The sequence below is a fragment of the Nerophis lumbriciformis genome, linkage group LG04 (assembly GCF_033978685.3).
Source record: "Nerophis lumbriciformis linkage group LG04, RoL_Nlum_v2.1, whole genome shotgun sequence".
In the NCBI taxonomy this organism is placed as follows: domain Eukaryota; kingdom Metazoa; phylum Chordata; class Actinopteri; order Syngnathiformes; family Syngnathidae; genus Nerophis; species Nerophis lumbriciformis.
The window spans coordinates 31,039,007-31,056,942 of record NC_084551.2 but is presented as its reverse complement, the minus strand read 5'-3'; the positions used below and the strand labels follow the sequence as shown (position 1 = coordinate 31,056,942).

The 17,936-nt window shown below is 40.4% G+C and overlaps 1 protein-coding gene across 7 annotated transcripts in view; it reads left to right on the top strand.

Annotated features, from left to right (window-relative positions):
- The window catches only part of znf1035 (zinc finger protein 1035), a 35,053-nt gene extending 18,959 nt beyond the window's left edge, over nucleotides 1-16,094 (top strand). For 6 of the 7 annotated variants that reach the window (XM_072912996.1, XM_061952141.1, XM_072912994.1 and 3 more), the window contains exons 4-5: nucleotides 6,947-7,008; nucleotides 7,083-16,094. In XM_072912996.1, coding sequence (XP_072769097.1) covers nucleotides 7,118-15,640 — 8,523 coding nt within the window. In that variant the 5' untranslated portion in view covers nucleotides 6,947-7,008; nucleotides 7,083-7,117 and the 3' untranslated portion in view covers nucleotides 15,641-16,094. The remainder of the gene's footprint in view (nucleotides 1-6,946; nucleotides 7,009-7,082) is intronic. The other variant, XM_072912997.1, reaches the window with a different exon arrangement.
- The last annotated feature ends 1,842 nt before the right edge of the window (nucleotides 16,095-17,936 follow it).

Genomic DNA, 17,936 nt, shown 5'->3' with positions numbered 1-17,936 from the left:
GCATATTTGATGACTTTGGAATTGACTTGATATTACCATCGAAGACTTGGAACTCGACACAGCAGGCCAGAACATGTTTGAGCATCCGTGAAATAATATCTAAGGTAGTTTGTGACACGACAGTGCAAGAATTTCTTGACACCACTGTGCACTCTCTAGTAAGCGAGTCCTTTACAGTCACATTTAATATTAACCATAGACAACCCGTTGAAAACAGGTTAGGAATTGACTGCACAACAGGCTGTCTAAACGTATTACGCTTACACAAAATTATAACACAACACACAAAACAAAGGTAAGTAAAACACACTAACTACTGCTGTGCTGTGGGGTGGATAATATACAACAAACGCGTCATAAAACAAAAATTGTACTGTACAAATTGCAACACAATGGACAATGAGAAACCAGAACTCCCCAAACACGCCACTGCAGATGTAGCCTGCCACGGCGCGTCTATGTGGTGGCCATCTTTGTCTGGCCAACGGTCACATTTAGGGTATAAAATAAGTCGATGGGAGTGAGTATTTTAAGTCCTTGTGTGTGAGCATTTTACTTACCTTTCTGCACCCTTTAATTCATGTTATGGTCATTAAGGACAGTCTTTGTAACAACTTACGTTTGTGCATTCACTTTAACATCCTGACCAGATATCCGAGACACCTCATCTTGCTTCTTTTGATGTGGAGGAGACGCGGCTTTACTCCGAGTTCCTGCTGAATAACAGAGCTTCCTATATCAAGGGAAAAGTCCCGCCACCCTACGGAAGAGATTCATTTCCTTTTCCTTTTGGTCATTACTCAAAGCTCATGACCGTAGGTGAGGGTGAAAACGTAGATCGACCATAAATTGTATGGTGGCGATAGTATGCTGCTGACCTTGACTTGGGATGTTGTTGACCGGTGGAAAAATACTTTGAAGACCTCTTCAATGCCGCCTTCATGTTTTCCTACAAGGAAGTAGTGCCACGGGACTCCATGATGGGCGCCCCTATCTCTGTGACTGTGGCTGCCGAGGTAGTAAAAAGACTCATTGGAGGCAGGACCCTGGGGATGAATGAAATCTGGCCGGAATTTTTCCAAGACCCTGGATGCTGTAGATCTGACCCTGGATGCTGTGGATCTGTGGATCTTGCAGATAGCCGTCTTCTCGTCATATTTCTTAGTATAGTGAAGCCATGACTTGGAGCGTTTTTTCCAGTCCATTGTTGCTGCTTCTGTATCTGCCACCGAATGAATGACGTGTCACAGGACATTTCTTGTGACACGGGATTAGTTCCCGGGGATTCGAATAAAGAACCAAATCTTTTTCTTTACTATAGTGGCTTCGATAACGGGAACCGTTTCTCAAAAAGGGATTTGAATCCATGGAATCGGTTCTTTTCTTATCGAACAATCGGGAGAACCGGTTTTTGAACATCATCCCTACCTATATGTCTCCTCTTTCACCCAAGTCTCTCGGCACTCTTTGTATCTTGTTTGTTTACTTGTTTCAATTTGTCAGTAGATTATCTGATCTAATTAACCAACATCCTCACGTCATAAAAATAGAAAGAGTACTTTAAATTACTTAAATATATTTATTCCGTGATTAGTCAACCTAACAATGAGTCATGCAAATTAGTCGACTGTAATATATTTAGTCAATGCTTTATTTACTGTTTTGATTGATAGATTGAAGCTTTTATTAGTAATAACCATACAATTGACCACTAAATGGTAACACCCGAAATAAGTTTTTCAACTTGTTTAAGTCGGGGCCCACTTAAATTGATTCATGATACAGATATATACTATATATATATACTATCATCATAATACAGTCATCACACAAGATAATCATCAGAGTATATACATTGACTTATTTACATTATTTACAATCCGGGGTGTGGGATGTGGAGGGGTTGGGAGTAGGTTTGGTTGATATCAACACTTCAGTCATCAACAATTGTATCATCAGAGAAATGGACATTGAAACAGTGTAGGTCTGACTTTGTAGGATATGTACTGCAAGTATTGGACATAGAGAGAAAGATCAGAAAACATGAGAATAAGTATCTATATTTGATTATTTACAATTCGGGGAGGTGGGATGTGGAAGGGGGAGGGTGTTAGTTAAGGGTTGAAGTTGCCTGGAGGTGTGCTTTTAGTGCGATTTTGAAGGATAGAGATGCCCTTTCTTTTACGCCTGTTGGGAGTGCATTCCATATTGATGTGGCATAGAAGGAGAATGAGTTAAGACCTTTGTTAGATCGGAATCTGGGTTTAACGCGGTTAGTGGAGCTCCCCCTGGTGTTGTTGGGGATGGCGTGGCGAAGTTGGGAGAGTGGCCGTGCCAGCAATCTGAGAGTTACTGGTTCAATCCCCACCTTCTACCATCCTAGTCACGTCCGTTGTGTCCTTGAGCAAGACACTTCACCCTTGCTCCTGATGGGTCCTGGTTAGCGCCTTGCATGGCAGCTCCCGCCATCAGTGTGTGAATGTGTGTGTGTGTGTGTGTATGGGTGAATGTGGAAATAGTGTCAAAGTGCTTTGAGTTCCTTAAAAAGGTAGAAAAGCGCTGTACAAGTATAACCCATTTACCATTTACCATTTGTGGTTATGGCGGTCATTTACGTTAAGGAAGTAGTTTGACATGTACTTCGGTATCAGGGAGGTGTAGCGGATTTTATAGACTAGGCTGAGTGCAAGTTGTTTTACTTTGTCCTCCACCCTAAGCCAGCCCACTTTGGAGAAGTAGGAGTGAGGTGTCATCTGGGGTGGAGGTCTAGAAGTAATCAGACTAGCTTGTTCTGGGATGTTTGGAGTCTAGATTTGAGGGTTTTGGAGGAGCTGGGGTACCAGGAGGTGCATGCGTAATCGAAAAAGGTTTGAATGAGAGTTCCCGCTAGAATCTTCATGGTGAAGTGAAGTGAAGTGAATTATATTTGTATAGCGCTTTTCTCTAGTGACTCAAAGCGCTTTTACATAGTGCAACCCAATATCTAAGTTACATTTAAACCAGTGTGGGTGGCACTGGGAGCAGGTGGGTAAAGTGTCTTGCCCAAGGACACAACGCCAGTGACTAGGATGGCGGAAGCGGGGATCGAACCTGGAACCCTCAAGTTGCTGGCACGGTCACTCTACCAACCGAGCTATATCGCCCTTACACTGGTGCTTTTGTTGACCAGACAGGAGATTCTGTAGAGAAATCTCATTCGTTGGTTGACCTTTTTGATTACCTTGGTTGCCATTTTATCACAGGAAAGATTGGCTTCTAGAATGGAACCTAGGTAGGTGACCTCATCTTTCCTGGTGATAACAATGTCACCCACTTTTATAGTGAAGTCACTGACTTTCTTAATGTGGGACCCAAATAGGATGGATTCCGTTTTACCCAAGTGTCTGGATAGCTTGTTGTCAGCGAGCCAGGTGCAAATTCTACAGAGTTCAGCACTGAGGATTTTCGCCGCCTGTGACTTGTCCTTGCCGGATACCAGCAGGGCCGAGTCATCCGCAAACAGGAACAATTCACAGTCGCATGCTGATGACATGTCGTTTATGTATATTAGGAACAGTAAAGGCCCTAATATACTGCCTTGGGGGACTCCATAGCTTACTGAGAGGGGGGGGGACACGGTGCCGTTCACCTCTACCACCTGTTTCCTCCCCTCCAAGTAAGATTGCATCCAGCTCGATGAGGTTTTATCAAATCCGATTGCTCTGAGCTTATCCAACAGTATAGCGTGGTTAACGGTGTCAAATGCCTTTTGAAGGTCCAGCATGACCATGACGCAGTATTTTCCCGCGTTCACCTCATGTTTGATGTGGTCGGTCAGATAGAGAAGGCATGTGTCAGGGGAGTGGTTAGTTCTGAAGCCGGATTGGAATTTGTACATGAGTTTTTTAGTGGTAAGGTAACTATCGACCTGTTCATAAACTATTTGTTCTATTACTTTCGAAATGGAACTGAGAATAGAAACGGGAAGGTAGTTGCCAGGTTCTAATTTGCTTCCTTTTTTAAAGAGGGGAGTTACTCTTGCTATTTTGAAATCTTTTGGTACTTCGCCTTGTGTAATTGAGAGGTTTATTATGTGTGTGATGATTGGGGCAATGGTGGTGGCAGAGTCCCTGAGGAATCTGGAGGGGATATTGTCAAGGCCGGTGGCCTTGTTTGGGTGGAGCGCGCTCAATTTTTAAGCACCTCGTCAGCTGAGACCATTTCTAATTTGAAATCGTTGTTGGATACTCCTAGCTTTCTGTAGAAGACTTTAATGTGTTCTACACCAAAGCGACCAGAGTGGTGGGACAGCTTGTTGACTAGAGTTGTGGCTATGCTGGTGAAAAAGGTGTTAGGTCTGCTTACTACCTCCATTTTGTCTGTAATGAGGGAGTCACCCTCGTTGATGTTGGTGAGTCTGGTTTTAAGTTTCTGGCTGCAGCCAGGAAGCTGGTTGTTGAGTTTTTTCCAGAGCTCACTTGGCTTATTTGTGTTTTCCTCTATTTTGTCGTTAATGTAATTTTTTTTTAAGGATTTAGTTAGGTTGGTTGACTTATTTCTTAATTTATTGCATTGCTTTTTGAGTGTTGAAAGGAGTGATTGGAGGTTATTATTGGGTTGTTTATCTACTTCGGTTTTACACTTTTGGTATTTGGAGTATTTTCTGTCTCTGTCTTTTATGGCAGCTAGTTGACACTAGGGCTGGGTATCATGGCCAATTTCCTAAATCGATTTTGATTTTGATTCTTAAAGTTTTTGAATAATGATGAAATTCGATTCGATCTGAACTTAAGGAAAATGTTTTGATTACAAATATGAAATGTTCTTCTTTGTTTTACTTAATCGTAAAAAACAGATTTTAAGTGCAATCTTGTAAATTGGCTAGTTTAACTTGAACTCTAAACAAGACTCTCACGTCTCAGAAGTGCATATATGACATACAGGTGAGATTGCCAGTACAGTTAGTTCAGAGACATGAATATTCGGGGCTTTTTTCAAGCAAGAATTTGCCAGAACTCCGCTTGAGCAAAGGTATTAACCTCTTCAATAGCCTGCTTCATTGGTGAGGACATGAAGCTGTACAGTGTTGTGGAGAATGAGGGACATGATATAGCCATTGGAGCCTTGGTACAAGATACCAAATTGACAGTATTTTACCAATTTCTTCCAATAGTAAAAATAACATTAAGTCTGTTTTCATTGTGAGGGGGCATTCCAAGGTGCTGGAATGGAAGTGTGTTACAGTTATAAACACAACTGCATGGTATGGCATGTCATGTAAAAAAAACCCAGCTGTTTTTCTGCAAAGGATACTTATTTGAATATAAACAGTGCCACATTTATAAAAATGACCTAGGATAATGTGTAACTTAAAATGAATGTCTACTCTAAACAAGGAACTGTACCATATTGCATCAAATCAGATTACTGTATTTTTCGGAGTATTAAGTCGCACCGGAGTATAAGTCGCGCCTGCCGAAAATGCATAATAAAAAAGGAAAAAAACATATATATAAGTCGCACTGGAGCCCGGCCAAACTATGAAAAAAAAAACTGCGACTCATAGTCCGAAAAATACGGTACATAAAATTCTACCGAATCAATTGTTATCTTTTTAAAATGTATTGTTTCTGAATTGTATTGTTCTGGCGACTTGTCCAGGCTATAAGCTGCCTTCCACCCGAATGCAGCTGAGAGGCTCCAGCATCCCCTGTGACCCCAAGAAGGAAAAGCGGTAGAAAATAGATGGATGGATGGATGGATGCATGTATCTAGATATCAGGGATGTAAATCTCTTTGTGATGGACGATTCAATTCGAATCACAATTCATGAGTTAAGATGTGATCAAAAAAAAAAGGTATTTATAAAATGGAATGAATTGATTTTATTCGTTTTAGTGTATGAATTATTCGATGTGATTCGATTTAGTGTATGAACGATTCGATGTGATTCGATTTAGTTTATAAATGTTTTGATTGTATGGTTAACATTTGTTGGACACATTCTGTTTTACACTACAAAAGAACATAAGCATTCCTTCCTGTGCATACGCTCCTCCTCATGTTAGAGGATAAATAGTCAGAACCTTGGCAGCAAGCTCCCAGGCGAGATCTGTCCAAGCTACGTCTATGAGCATGAACTGATGAAAACTACTCGGACGAGAGGCTAAATGTCTTTTAACATTACTGATCAGTTGAATGCCTTTTTTTTTTGTTTTTTTTGTCATAGACGCTTTTGGGTTCTAGCTAGTGTCTTGACTGGAGGGCATGAATTCAGGGACAAGTATGGAAAGTGATGTCTGTTGTGGAGGCGAAAAGTAGTTTTGAATTTTGCCAGAAGAAAGAGAGACACAGAGATTGAGCCCGTTGTAAGAGAATGTTGCTTTTTGTAAAATAAGACACAGACAAACTGGGAATCTGACAGTTATGATAAATTCTCGGGCTCTATGATACACATTGTCCGGTCAGACTGCGCTAACAAAATAAAGGTTTCAAAAAGTGCCCTACATAAGCACTCATTGGTACATAAGTGTTAAAAAATTATTATGCTTTGACTTAAAAGTACAAAATTGTTTAGTGAGGTATTTCACCAATACATATGTGTATTTTTGCATTTAATTAACATATATTTTATTAAATGTTATTTATTATATATATTTTTAAAAAGAACACACTTTATGGTAGTACAATAAGTGTAAAAGGTGGATAACTAAACATAATTTGGAGAGAAATAAAACTGATTTTATAGGGCCATATCATTCACACTATTTCTTATTTTTACAGTTTTAATGACAAATTCCGGGAGATTTTTTTTGCTTCCGCCAGGATGTCTGTAGACAAGGGCAATTCTGGGGAAGTCTTTCACAACTCTGCTTTAGGCAGGAATCATCTATTCTGTGTAAGAAAGTGATTGACTGCTAAATATTTACTGGGTTGTTCTTTCAAATGTTGTTTCTTTAATTTTCAGATCCCTACATTAGATGTCGCCCTTATCCTAAAGAGCCCAATTGTTTCTTCAATCAAGAAAAGGTGGGACTTAATAATCTTATTAATTTTAGGATTTTTGTTGTATGTTTTTTAATGTCATGCTTTTTTAATTTTAGGGGGAATATACACAATCTCTAAACCCTTGAGGATAATGGCTCATGAGTGGGACTCATATTTTCAAAACTTTACACCTGTATCATCAGAGCCAAAGACTTTTAGGACATCTGAACCAGAAGAAAGTCTTCCACATCATATACAGAACTTCATTGGACAGCAAGAGTTTCCCAACTCTACAGCTTCACTTGCTGACCCTATACAACAGTCGACATTTGATACAAACTATTACTCAAATTCCAATATTGGAAATTCCAGTTCGGACTGTGTTTACGAAACCTTATTTAAGGAACCCTCTTGGCAAACAGATGGAGAACACATGTCAAAGAATCCCTTGTTGAAATGTGGAGATGCTGACATTAAAAATTTAGCTACAAATGGATTATCGTCATCTGGACCTCTCCCTTCATCGTTTTCAACTGAATTACAAGGACTCAAGCAAAACTGTGAACTTTTAGCTACATCCCTGCTTGAGGACTATTCGGACGTTAGTAGTTGCTCAGACACAGAGGTCAGTGAAACACAGCCTTCATGTAAGTTTCCTTCAACTATACCAATTCAACAGCCTGAAACTGATTCTACTAAAAAACAAAGTCCATCTGAATGGCTGTTCACTCACACTGAAAGTGTGACATTTGCAAATGAAATTAATGCCATGGACTCAGATTCATCAAAACTTACTGTTGGAGAAAATATGGGTGAATGTGTACAAGAAACTGATTTTTCAACCAAAGAGATTGGGTCAGTTAAAGACGCTGATGACAAATTGGGAGGTCAAATTGAAGAACAAGCGAAAAATTCAGAGAAAGGTCACAACGAAGGACCCTATTCAGACATCTCAGTAAGCGACAGTGAATACTTGACTGGCATGGAGAATCACCCAGATGATATGAATGAGCAGATAACTCTACCCGCATGTACAAAAACCTTATTTGCAAACATGGAAGAGCATATGGATGAACTAGCGACAGTAACCAAGGAGACATGCAAAACTGAAAATGAAGGGTATGACAACCCTAATGCTATTGATCAGCAAAAAATAAATACCACACAAAGTGATCTGGCAGGAAGTGACAGTCTCCAACTGGAAGACCAAGAACCTGATTCATTGGGTGACAATCCTGGTAACATTGATCCCCAAAAAGTAAATATGACACTTGGCGACCAGCCAAGTGGTGATGTCCTACAAGGGGAAGAAAAAAAAATACAGTCATTAGTTGAATATTCGAGAATCATTGATAAGAAAAAAGAAATTTTGACACTTGATGACAAGTCAACAAGTCATTTACAACACAAAGAAAAAGAATTAGAGTCCCTGTGTGAAGAAAGCTTCAATGTACAGAGAAAAACAAAAATCACATCTTCCAGTGTTCATGATAGAAACATGGGAATGGAAAACATGCTGTCACAGCCTGAGACAGATGGTCAGGATAATCAATTGCAGCCCAAAAGCCCTCAAATCTCACATCCACTTGGGTCGCACTGCACAAGTATGTTTGAGAGCAACAGTCAATATGTTGGTTCTGGGTTACAGTTATCTAAGAATCACTATTCTAAAACAGTTGTTCTGGATGACGCTCAGAGCACGGCCTCAATAAGTGATGGTCATCTGAATGATGCCAGTGATGAGCAGAGTTATTGTAGTAATTCAGATTTCTCTTTAAATTCCAATAACTCAAGTAAAGACGTCTTCCCACAACTACCCTGCTCAAGTACAGACACAAACTTTTTTGTCAAAGAGGGAAGTATAGGTGTCCAAGAGAAGGTGAGCACATCCTCCAAATGTGTTGCAAGTAACTTTTCCAGACTGGATATGTGCAATGAGGATGGTATTCCAAAGGATTTAGACACCTGCTCACAGAAAGACGACTCAAACCATGATGCTTTATTCTGCCTGGATAAGGATTCGGGAAGACCTAATGAAAACTCCTCAACATGTCAGCAAATGTCACTTCATCAAAGTTCTGTGACCACAGAACAAGAAAAGCTAGCAGGATATATGTCACTCGAAGGAATGGACACATTCAAGGGAAGTGAGCATCTGTCAAGAGAAGTCTCAAGTGACTCAAAGCGAGAAGAGGAAACCTGTATTCTCAGACTGAACAGTTACAGCATGGCAGAGTCAGAAAAACAAGGTACTCCTCTAAAATCCTCTTTACAAATGAGAAAACGCTTGCAACCTGTTGTAATCATTGAAAAAATTGAGCCTGTCATTTCAAAGACTACTTTGTACCATTGTGCAGTTTGTGAGCACAAAACCCATATTGTCGATCATTTAATTGAACATCACCATTGTCAACATTCAGTGCCGAACTTTCAGTTTTCCAGGACAGCAGATCAATACCTGATGACTGACAAATCAGACAAACATTTGGGTGAGATAGCTAAACAAACTAAACATGTTTCAGCTTCTCACATGCCTAAAAGGAAAGGGCGTTATTTTTGCAGCTTTTGCAACTTCACATTTTCACAATTGTCTGTGTATTTGAAACACATGCGGCGTCACACTGGCGGAACACCTTATAAGTGTAACACATGTAGCACTTATTTTTCACACAATTCTAGCTTGGTAAAACACAAAACCATACCTGGTAGATGCAAGGCTGCAAAAACAGTAAGTCCAGATGAAAAACCAAGTGACCATGAAGTTATCAGTCCAGAAAAACATGACGCTACATTACAACCACCACAAGTCGTAACACAAAAGACACCACATGAGAATCTGCCTGAATGTCACGTGAAAATGGTTGATGTCTCCAAAGGTCATGTCTGTGTCCAATGTGGCAAAATATTCTCAACTTTAAAGAAAGTCAAAAGGCATGTTTACAGGATACACAAAGGAAAAAGTTCAGCTGTTTGGCAAGATCATAGTACCATGAAATCCACTAAAAAATGCATGGAGAAACCTACTGTAAAATACAGTGACAACGCCACTGAAAAACACATAGTAAAAGCCAATTGCAAAAATGAAACAAAAAACAGAAAATATCAATGCCCTTTGTGCCCACGACTTTTCATGTACTCTTACAACAGATCTAGACATTTACGGCACTGTGTCAAATTGGCTGTTGGTCATAAAAAGAACAGAATTGGTAATAGATACAGATGTCCACTGTGTGATGCTACGTTCTCTGCTTCAGGCAACAGATACAGGCACATAAAATCCTTCTGCCTCAGAGAGTGTATTACCCGTTTATCCAAAGGGAAACTCAATGTTAAGGAAATAAAAAAGTCAAAGGACAATGAAAAGGAAAAAATACCTTTGGAAAACAAACAAACTAAAGTGCAATCAAATTTAACATTAGAAAATGAACACTCCTACAAATGTAACCTTTGTCCAGCAGTTTTCCAGCAAGTATCTGGACTCTACAAACATATGAAGAGGCATGAGTCTGCAATTACTGGCAAAATTATCAAGTACAAGTCTTCTGCTTTGTCCACAAAGTCAAAACTTACACCTTCCAGCAGCACAAAGACTGACGAAAGCAAGAAAGAGAATGGTGTGAAATCAGAAGAAGAAATGGCTGATCTTTCACTGACCTGCAAGTATTGTGAAAAATACTTCCACACATTACAATCATTAAAGAAACATGAAAGCTGTCACAGAGGTGAAAGACCATACCGCTGTTTGCAGTGTGCAAGAGGATTCAAAAAACGTGTCCACCTATTGGGTCACAAAATTGTCCATCAGACAATAGAGTGCACACTTTGCAAAAAGGTCCTTCCGAATTCCAGGCATCTTATCCAGCATGCTAACTTATATCATAAAGGAAAAAGTCTCCCATGTGAAGACTGTCAAGAACAGTTTCAGAATGCTGCAGAACTCCTTAGACATCTAAAAGCACACAAAACTGCAAAAGACAAGGCACCTCTCTTGAAAGAGGAACCACTGCAGTCTTTGAAATCTCAACAAGAACCAAGTGACCAACAAGATCTACAGTGTTCCCTTTGCAAAGAAAAATTTGACGATGTCTATGTACTCAGAAAACATTGCCTTAAACACATAACGGCATCATGTAAATGTCCTTTTTGCAATAAGACATTTATTGCCCGCCGATATTTGTTAAACCACATGGACAAACATACAGGAGAGAAACCTTATTCATGTACAGGCTGTGGAAGACGTTTCATTCGAGAAGTGTACTTGAAAAATCATATCAAGAAGTGTGCGCTATGTCCCAAACCCAGACCAAACCTTGTCAGGGGATCTACTAATCAGTGTTCCATTTGTTCCCGAAAATTTTCAAAGAAATTACGCCTGTTGACTCACTACCAGGGCCACAAGTTGAATACTCTGCGTCCCTGTTTAAATTGTGGGATGTACTTTGGATTGAATAAACATGGTGAACATCAAAGGACATGTGTACAGAAGTCAGAACTCAACAATGGCTCATCTTCTAATGATAATGCCGACCAAAGCATCCCAGAGAAACACTTCGACGCAAATAAACCTTACTCCTGTACAATGTGTGGAAGACGTTTCATTCGAGAAGTGAACCTGAAAAATCACATCAAAAAATGTACGCAAAGTCTCAAACAAATACCAAACCTTACCACGGGGTCTACTTTTCAGTGTTCCATATGTTCCCGATCATTTACTAAGAAATCATACCTGTTGGCTCATTACCAGGGCCACAAGTTAAATACTCTGCGTTGCTGCTCAAATTGTGGGACATACTTCGGAGGAAACAAATTAATTGAACATCAGAAGACATGTGTACAAAAGTCAGAACACAACAATGGCTCATGTTCTAATGGTAACGCCAGCAAAATCGCCACAGAGAAAAACCTAAATGCAAATAAAAATGCATCCCAGTCCCATGCATCCCGGATGTTTCCATTTAGATGTCCTTACTGTACTCGGAGGTTTAGGTTCAGATCTGTACTTTTTAAACATAGTGTGACACATACTGGTGTTCAGCCGTATCCATGTACGCATTGCGGCCAACGGTTTTCAGCAATGCACTTGCAGTTGGGACATGAAGAGAACTGTAATGTTGCTTCCAAGAAGGAAAAGTCAAATGCTGAAAGTGCTGCTCTGACAAGTCTGTTGAAAATGCCGGCTCACCAAGAGGAAGCGCAGCAATTCCCAGAAAAAGCCGGCAATCAGTTGAAATGCAAATTCTGCACAAAAACCTTCGTTAAGCCACGGAGCCTGCGACGTCACATTTTGACACACAATGAGGTAAATCCTTATCGATGTAAAGCTTGTGACAGCTGCTTTTCAAGATATGATTATCTTAAAGTACACCAGGCTCATTGTAAAGGAAAACGATTACGGTTAGCAGTCTGCATCCCCAAAATAAGCTTAGATGATGTTGGCAAGGGCTGGCAAAACAAGTTTCCCAGTGAAAATGAGGCTACACAAGACACATTTGATTGTGACGTCTGTTCTAAGAGGTTCCCAGCTCAATCTAAACTCTCCCGCCATGTGACACTGTTCCATACTGTGAAATTATTCAAGTGCACATGTTGTGATGCAGGTTTTTCTCATGAAAAATCTCTGAAAAGTCATCGGAAGATGAGAAAATGCAGAAACTTCTCAAAGGAAACAATTACTCCACAGGAAACTCCAGCAACAGAAAATTCCATCAAGCCACTCCAAGAGAGCAGACTTCAGAAGAAACTCCAGCCCTATTATAACAAAAAGCACAACTTCACTTGCAGCTACTGCCCTCGTGCTTTTGATTCCAACACAAAGCTGCTGGTCCACACCCGGCTGCACACGGGAGAAAAGCCGTTTGCTTGTGATTGTGGCTTGCGATTCATTAGACGGGACTATTTGCAGCGTCATTTTCGAAAATGCTCCATGAAACAGGGAAACGCAAACAAACTTGTGGATAATGAAAAGAACTGCACTAAAATGTCCAACTTGTCAGCAGTTGGACAGAACGAAGAAGCAACCAGTCAAAGCCTGAAGGGCTTTTCTTGTGCATACTGCAGTTCACAGTTTTCTTTGTTTTCTCAGCTTCAAGAGCATTTTTTGAGTTCACACAAACTGGAAACAATGGATCCAACAGTGTCTCCTACTCCTCTTCAACATCATCTGTCAAAACTACCAATTATTGACGAAGAGCTATTGGATGACAAACAGTCCAGTAAAGGCATTAATTTGACTTGTAAACTGGACACAGCAATTGTTGGCAATGTTTCTGAATCACTGGTTTGCCAAGTGTGCAATATGTCCTTTGAAAATAAAGCTGGACTCAAAGGCCATTCTCGTGTACATTCTAAGGAGAGCCTTTTTAAATGTAAAATATGCAAGAAAGGCTTTTGGAATAAAAATCTACTTCGAAACCATAACAGGAAATGTCGGCAAGGACATGGCGCTGCAAGGCATATAGAAAGCCCTCTAAAAGCAGATCTTGATCTGGAAGTTCCTGAGTCAATTCTAGTTTTCAAAGACCATTCAGAAACAACAGGGACTGGCGTTTTGCAGACCAAGTTTTCTTGCAAAGTTGACTCACATAGCCCAAATGAAGTTTCGGTGCAAAGCAGTGGAAACAATGAGAAAAAAGTGGTTCAGTACCAATGTTCTGAATGTGATTTGAGTTTCACTGATGGCCTGATGCTCATCAGTCACCTAGAGGACCATGGAAGGGAGGAGCAAACAAAAAAGCTCAACACCTGTCCAAAGTGTGGGCGAATGTTTTCTAACCAAGCAATTCTTGATAAACACATGAAGATGCATGGTCTACATAAGGAATTCTCCTGCTCTGACTGTCCCAAGTCATTTTACACTTCATCTGAATTGGATACCCACAAAACATTCCATGACCCAGTAAGACCATTCCCTTGCAAACTCTGTGGTCAGAGGTTTTGGTCAAAACAGTCCCTCTGCTACCATTACGGTGAAGACCATCACAAAAATACATTTTCTTGTAATTGCTGTAAGAAAGCATACTTAAGCAAAAAGTCTCTACAAAGACACTACAAAGAATGTCATCCCAAAGAGCGGAATAACATTCAGAACACTGAGGGCAGCAGTAAAGCTAGTGTAACCAGTGAAAGCGACAACGATGGAAGCAATAGTGACAACAGTGACTCTGCGCCATACTTCCCATGTCATGTATGTGGAAAGACATTCCCAACCTCGGAAAACCTTGAGGATCACCAAAAATGTCATCTTGGTGAAAAACCTCATGAATGTTCAGAATGCGGCAGATGTTTTTTCCAGGCGTCCCAGTTGGAGCAGCATAAACGAATGCACAAGTCTGAATTGCAGTGTCAGGTGTGTGGAAGAGGCTTTGTGTCCCACTTTGCCCTGCGGAAACATAAACACAGTCATGGTAAGAGTCGTCCTCATCGTTGCTCCAAGTGTCAGCTCAGCTTTGCAGGACCCTCACAGCTAGCAGAACACATGTCTACTCACCGGGAAGAGAACTTTCCATGTGACATATGCAATCAAGTATTCCTCTCTAAGAGTAGTAGAGCTGAGCACAGGAAAACACACCCAGTGTCAAACAAGCAACCTTCACCTGCTTTGCAGCAAAGTAAAAGGTCTGCTTCTCCTTCGGAAAGTTCACTGGGACAAGTCAACCTAAAATATCGCTGTGGTTTGTGTAATGAGCGCTTCAAAGACCCAGAGGATCTCTCAGAGCATGGATGCTGGATATCCAATGAGAGGTTATTTCCATGTTTAGATTGTAATAAACATTTTCTGCATGCATCTCACCTGGAAAAGCACAAAGTCATCCATCAACAGTCGCAGCCTGATCATACACATGTATGTAACCACTGCAATACCACCTGTTCCTCCTTTGACCAAATGCTCAGCCATTTGAAAACCCATGAAAATGAGCATCCTGTAACAGACAAGAACATGAGCTCTCATAAGTCCGTTGGGACCCTGAAGTGCAAATTGTGCAAAATGACCTTTTCTTCTGCAAGTAAGCTTGAGGAACATGAGCAAAGCCATAGTGGATCCGCAGCAAATTTTGAATGCACAGGTTGTGATCAGATATTTTTGGAACGTGATGCTCTCCACCAGCACCCATGTACCCATCAACAGCAACAGTCTTGTGCTGAAACTACCTACAAGGTACCTGTTGAGGAGGAGGAAGTTGACGTCACCGTGGAGGAAAATTACTACTGCCCAGCCTGCGCAATGCCGTTTTCTTCAAAAAGTGCTTTATTAGAGCATCAGAACACAAAACACGGCAATGTGCAACATAAGAAGCAATTCAAATGCACGTACTGTGAGAAGACCTTTGCTTGGAGGCATTCTCTTCGAAATCACGTGAGAAAGGTGCACTTAAACCTGCCTGACCAAAACATGGCTCCACCAGACACAAAACTGTTAAAATGTTCCAAGTGCAGTCAAAAGTTCAACACACCACAAGAGTTGTCGCAGCACATGAGAAAGCACGCTGAAACAGAGGTAGGGCTGCATCGCTGCGATATGTGCTACAAGTCATTTGCACGCATTGCTCAGCTTGAACTGCATCAAGAGAGTCATGTTGGGCAAATTGTGTATGAATGCACAGAATGTGACAAAGCTTTCGCTTTTCCTCACTTACTGGAGGAACATCAACTTACACACCTGCCCTCAAAACAATAGCAAATGTATAACATCTACTCATTTCCTTTCAAAAACTGTAATAGACCTCCCCACAAGTTATACCCACTTAGGGACAGTCTACTGATTTTGTAAATATGGATATTGGCCACAATTGTTCTTGAAGTTATTTGTTCATATACATCTTGTACAATATTTTTGAACTGTAAAATTGTATATAATAATCATGCCCTGGATCAAGCTTTATTTTGCAGACTTTGGAGCCTGTTTTTGGTCTATCCCGTTGATGACCATGACCTCTTGTTCTAAAAATATATTTGCTTTTGTTCTTACATGGTAATGACAAGTATTTTGTTTATGGTTCATGTGATTTTCAGTTTTGTTATTTCTGTTAAGTGTAAAAAACTATTGACAAATTTGAAAAACTGCATATTGTTCAGTAGATGATGTCAAATTCAATTTTTAATGCATTTGATTAAATCCATTACAAAAGCTACTTATGTTTTGTTTTTGCCTTTTGGGTGGGAAAAATAAATGTTACTCTTGTTTCATTTGACCAATACACATTTCGATTGCTGTTGGACCCTTTTTAGGTGAGTCGGAGGATATGAAGGCAAGTAACCTTTTTTGCAGTGTATGACAAATAAAACATGCAAATGTTCAATGTATAGTGGATGTTAAACAATATTAATACTCTGTTAATCCCAGATTAAAGAGGGATTTAATTTTAGCATCGTAACACAGAGCATGCATCCAGATCATGACTATTAGATGAACAAAACAAGGAACAGAAAATCAACAATTAAAAAAAACAAAGCCTATAAATGATTTTGCATTTGAGTGATTTTGGTAAGTATTTAAGTAAAAGCACACAGGTCAGATGTTTTTCCACAGTTGGTTACCAGGGTTGCACAGGAATTTAGTCTACTTTACAGATACACTCCCAAGTTGTAAAGGTTTTGATGCTGTTGCTTGGCAACTTGAAGTTTCAGCTCGCTCAACATATTTTCTATTGGATTAAGGTCTAGAGACTTGCTAGGCCACTCCAGAAACCTAATGGGCTTCTTCTGTAGCTTCTGGTCATTTTCATCTGGATCGACCCATCCACAACCCTTTGGTGTTTTGAAGCCAGGTTCTCATCAAAGACTCTACAGTACATGGCCCCATTCATCAGCCCCTCGATGCATGGAAGTCTTCCTGTACTTTCAACAAAGGACTCAAAAATAATGTTTTGATCTGTTTGACAAGCAGGGATGGTGTTATTTAGGGCTGCAACTAACGATTAATTTGATAATCGATTAATCTGTCGATTAATCTGTCGATTATTACTTCGATTAATCGATTAATAATCGGATAAAAGAGACAAACTACATTTCTATCCTTTCCAGTATTTTATTGGAAAAAAAACAGCATACTGGCGCCATTTTCTTTCAACTTGCCTAATAAAACAAGGAAAGTGTTACAAAAATGCACACTTTTGACACCACTGCCATAGATAATAAAAAATGTATTCTGATTAATGTATCGATAAAAAGCAGAGCCTGACAACGCATGCGCATTTATCATAACTCTCTCGCTCTCTCTGTCTTTGCCCCTCCCTCACGAATGATGCTGCACGCACAATTTGTTGTGTTTTTAACCTTCTTAACCCTGAACGTATATTGAATATACACGCAACCCTAACTCAAAATGCCGGACATTTGAGGCATTTAAGAAACACCGCCCGACAGCCCCGCAAAAGAGGACATGTCTGGGGAAAAGAGGACGTATGGTCAGGACCTAGCCCGATCGGTTTCACGTCCGGGCTAGGATAGACTGACCATACGTCCTCTTTTCACCGGACATGTCCTCTTTTGCGTAGCTGTCAGGGCGGAGTTTCTTAAATGCCTCAAATGTCTGGCGTTTTGAGTATTGTTTACACAATGTGCAGTACGCTACTTAATATGTCCGTGTGGAAACTCGTTCGGTACACTTCCGCACCGAAACGAAACCCCCGTACCGAAACGGTTCGATACAAATACACGTACCGTTACACCCCTATTATTTTGATTATTGTTTCTCAGCTGTTTGTAAATGTTGCAGTTTATAAATAAAGGTTAAAAAAAAAAAACGTAGCCTCTGCGCATGCGCATAGCATGGTGTAACTAGGGTTCTTCTTGCTTGATTGACATCTACACAGCTTGGTTCAGTCCTCACAATCAGTACACTATCTGAGTTTCGGTTGTTCAGGTTGATACTTGAGTTTTCTGGTGTGTTCAGAATGGGGCACTCAAATATGATGTGCTGTGTGCAGCCTTGTCGGTGGGTCCTCAGGGTCTGCTGGTGGCCACAACCGCAG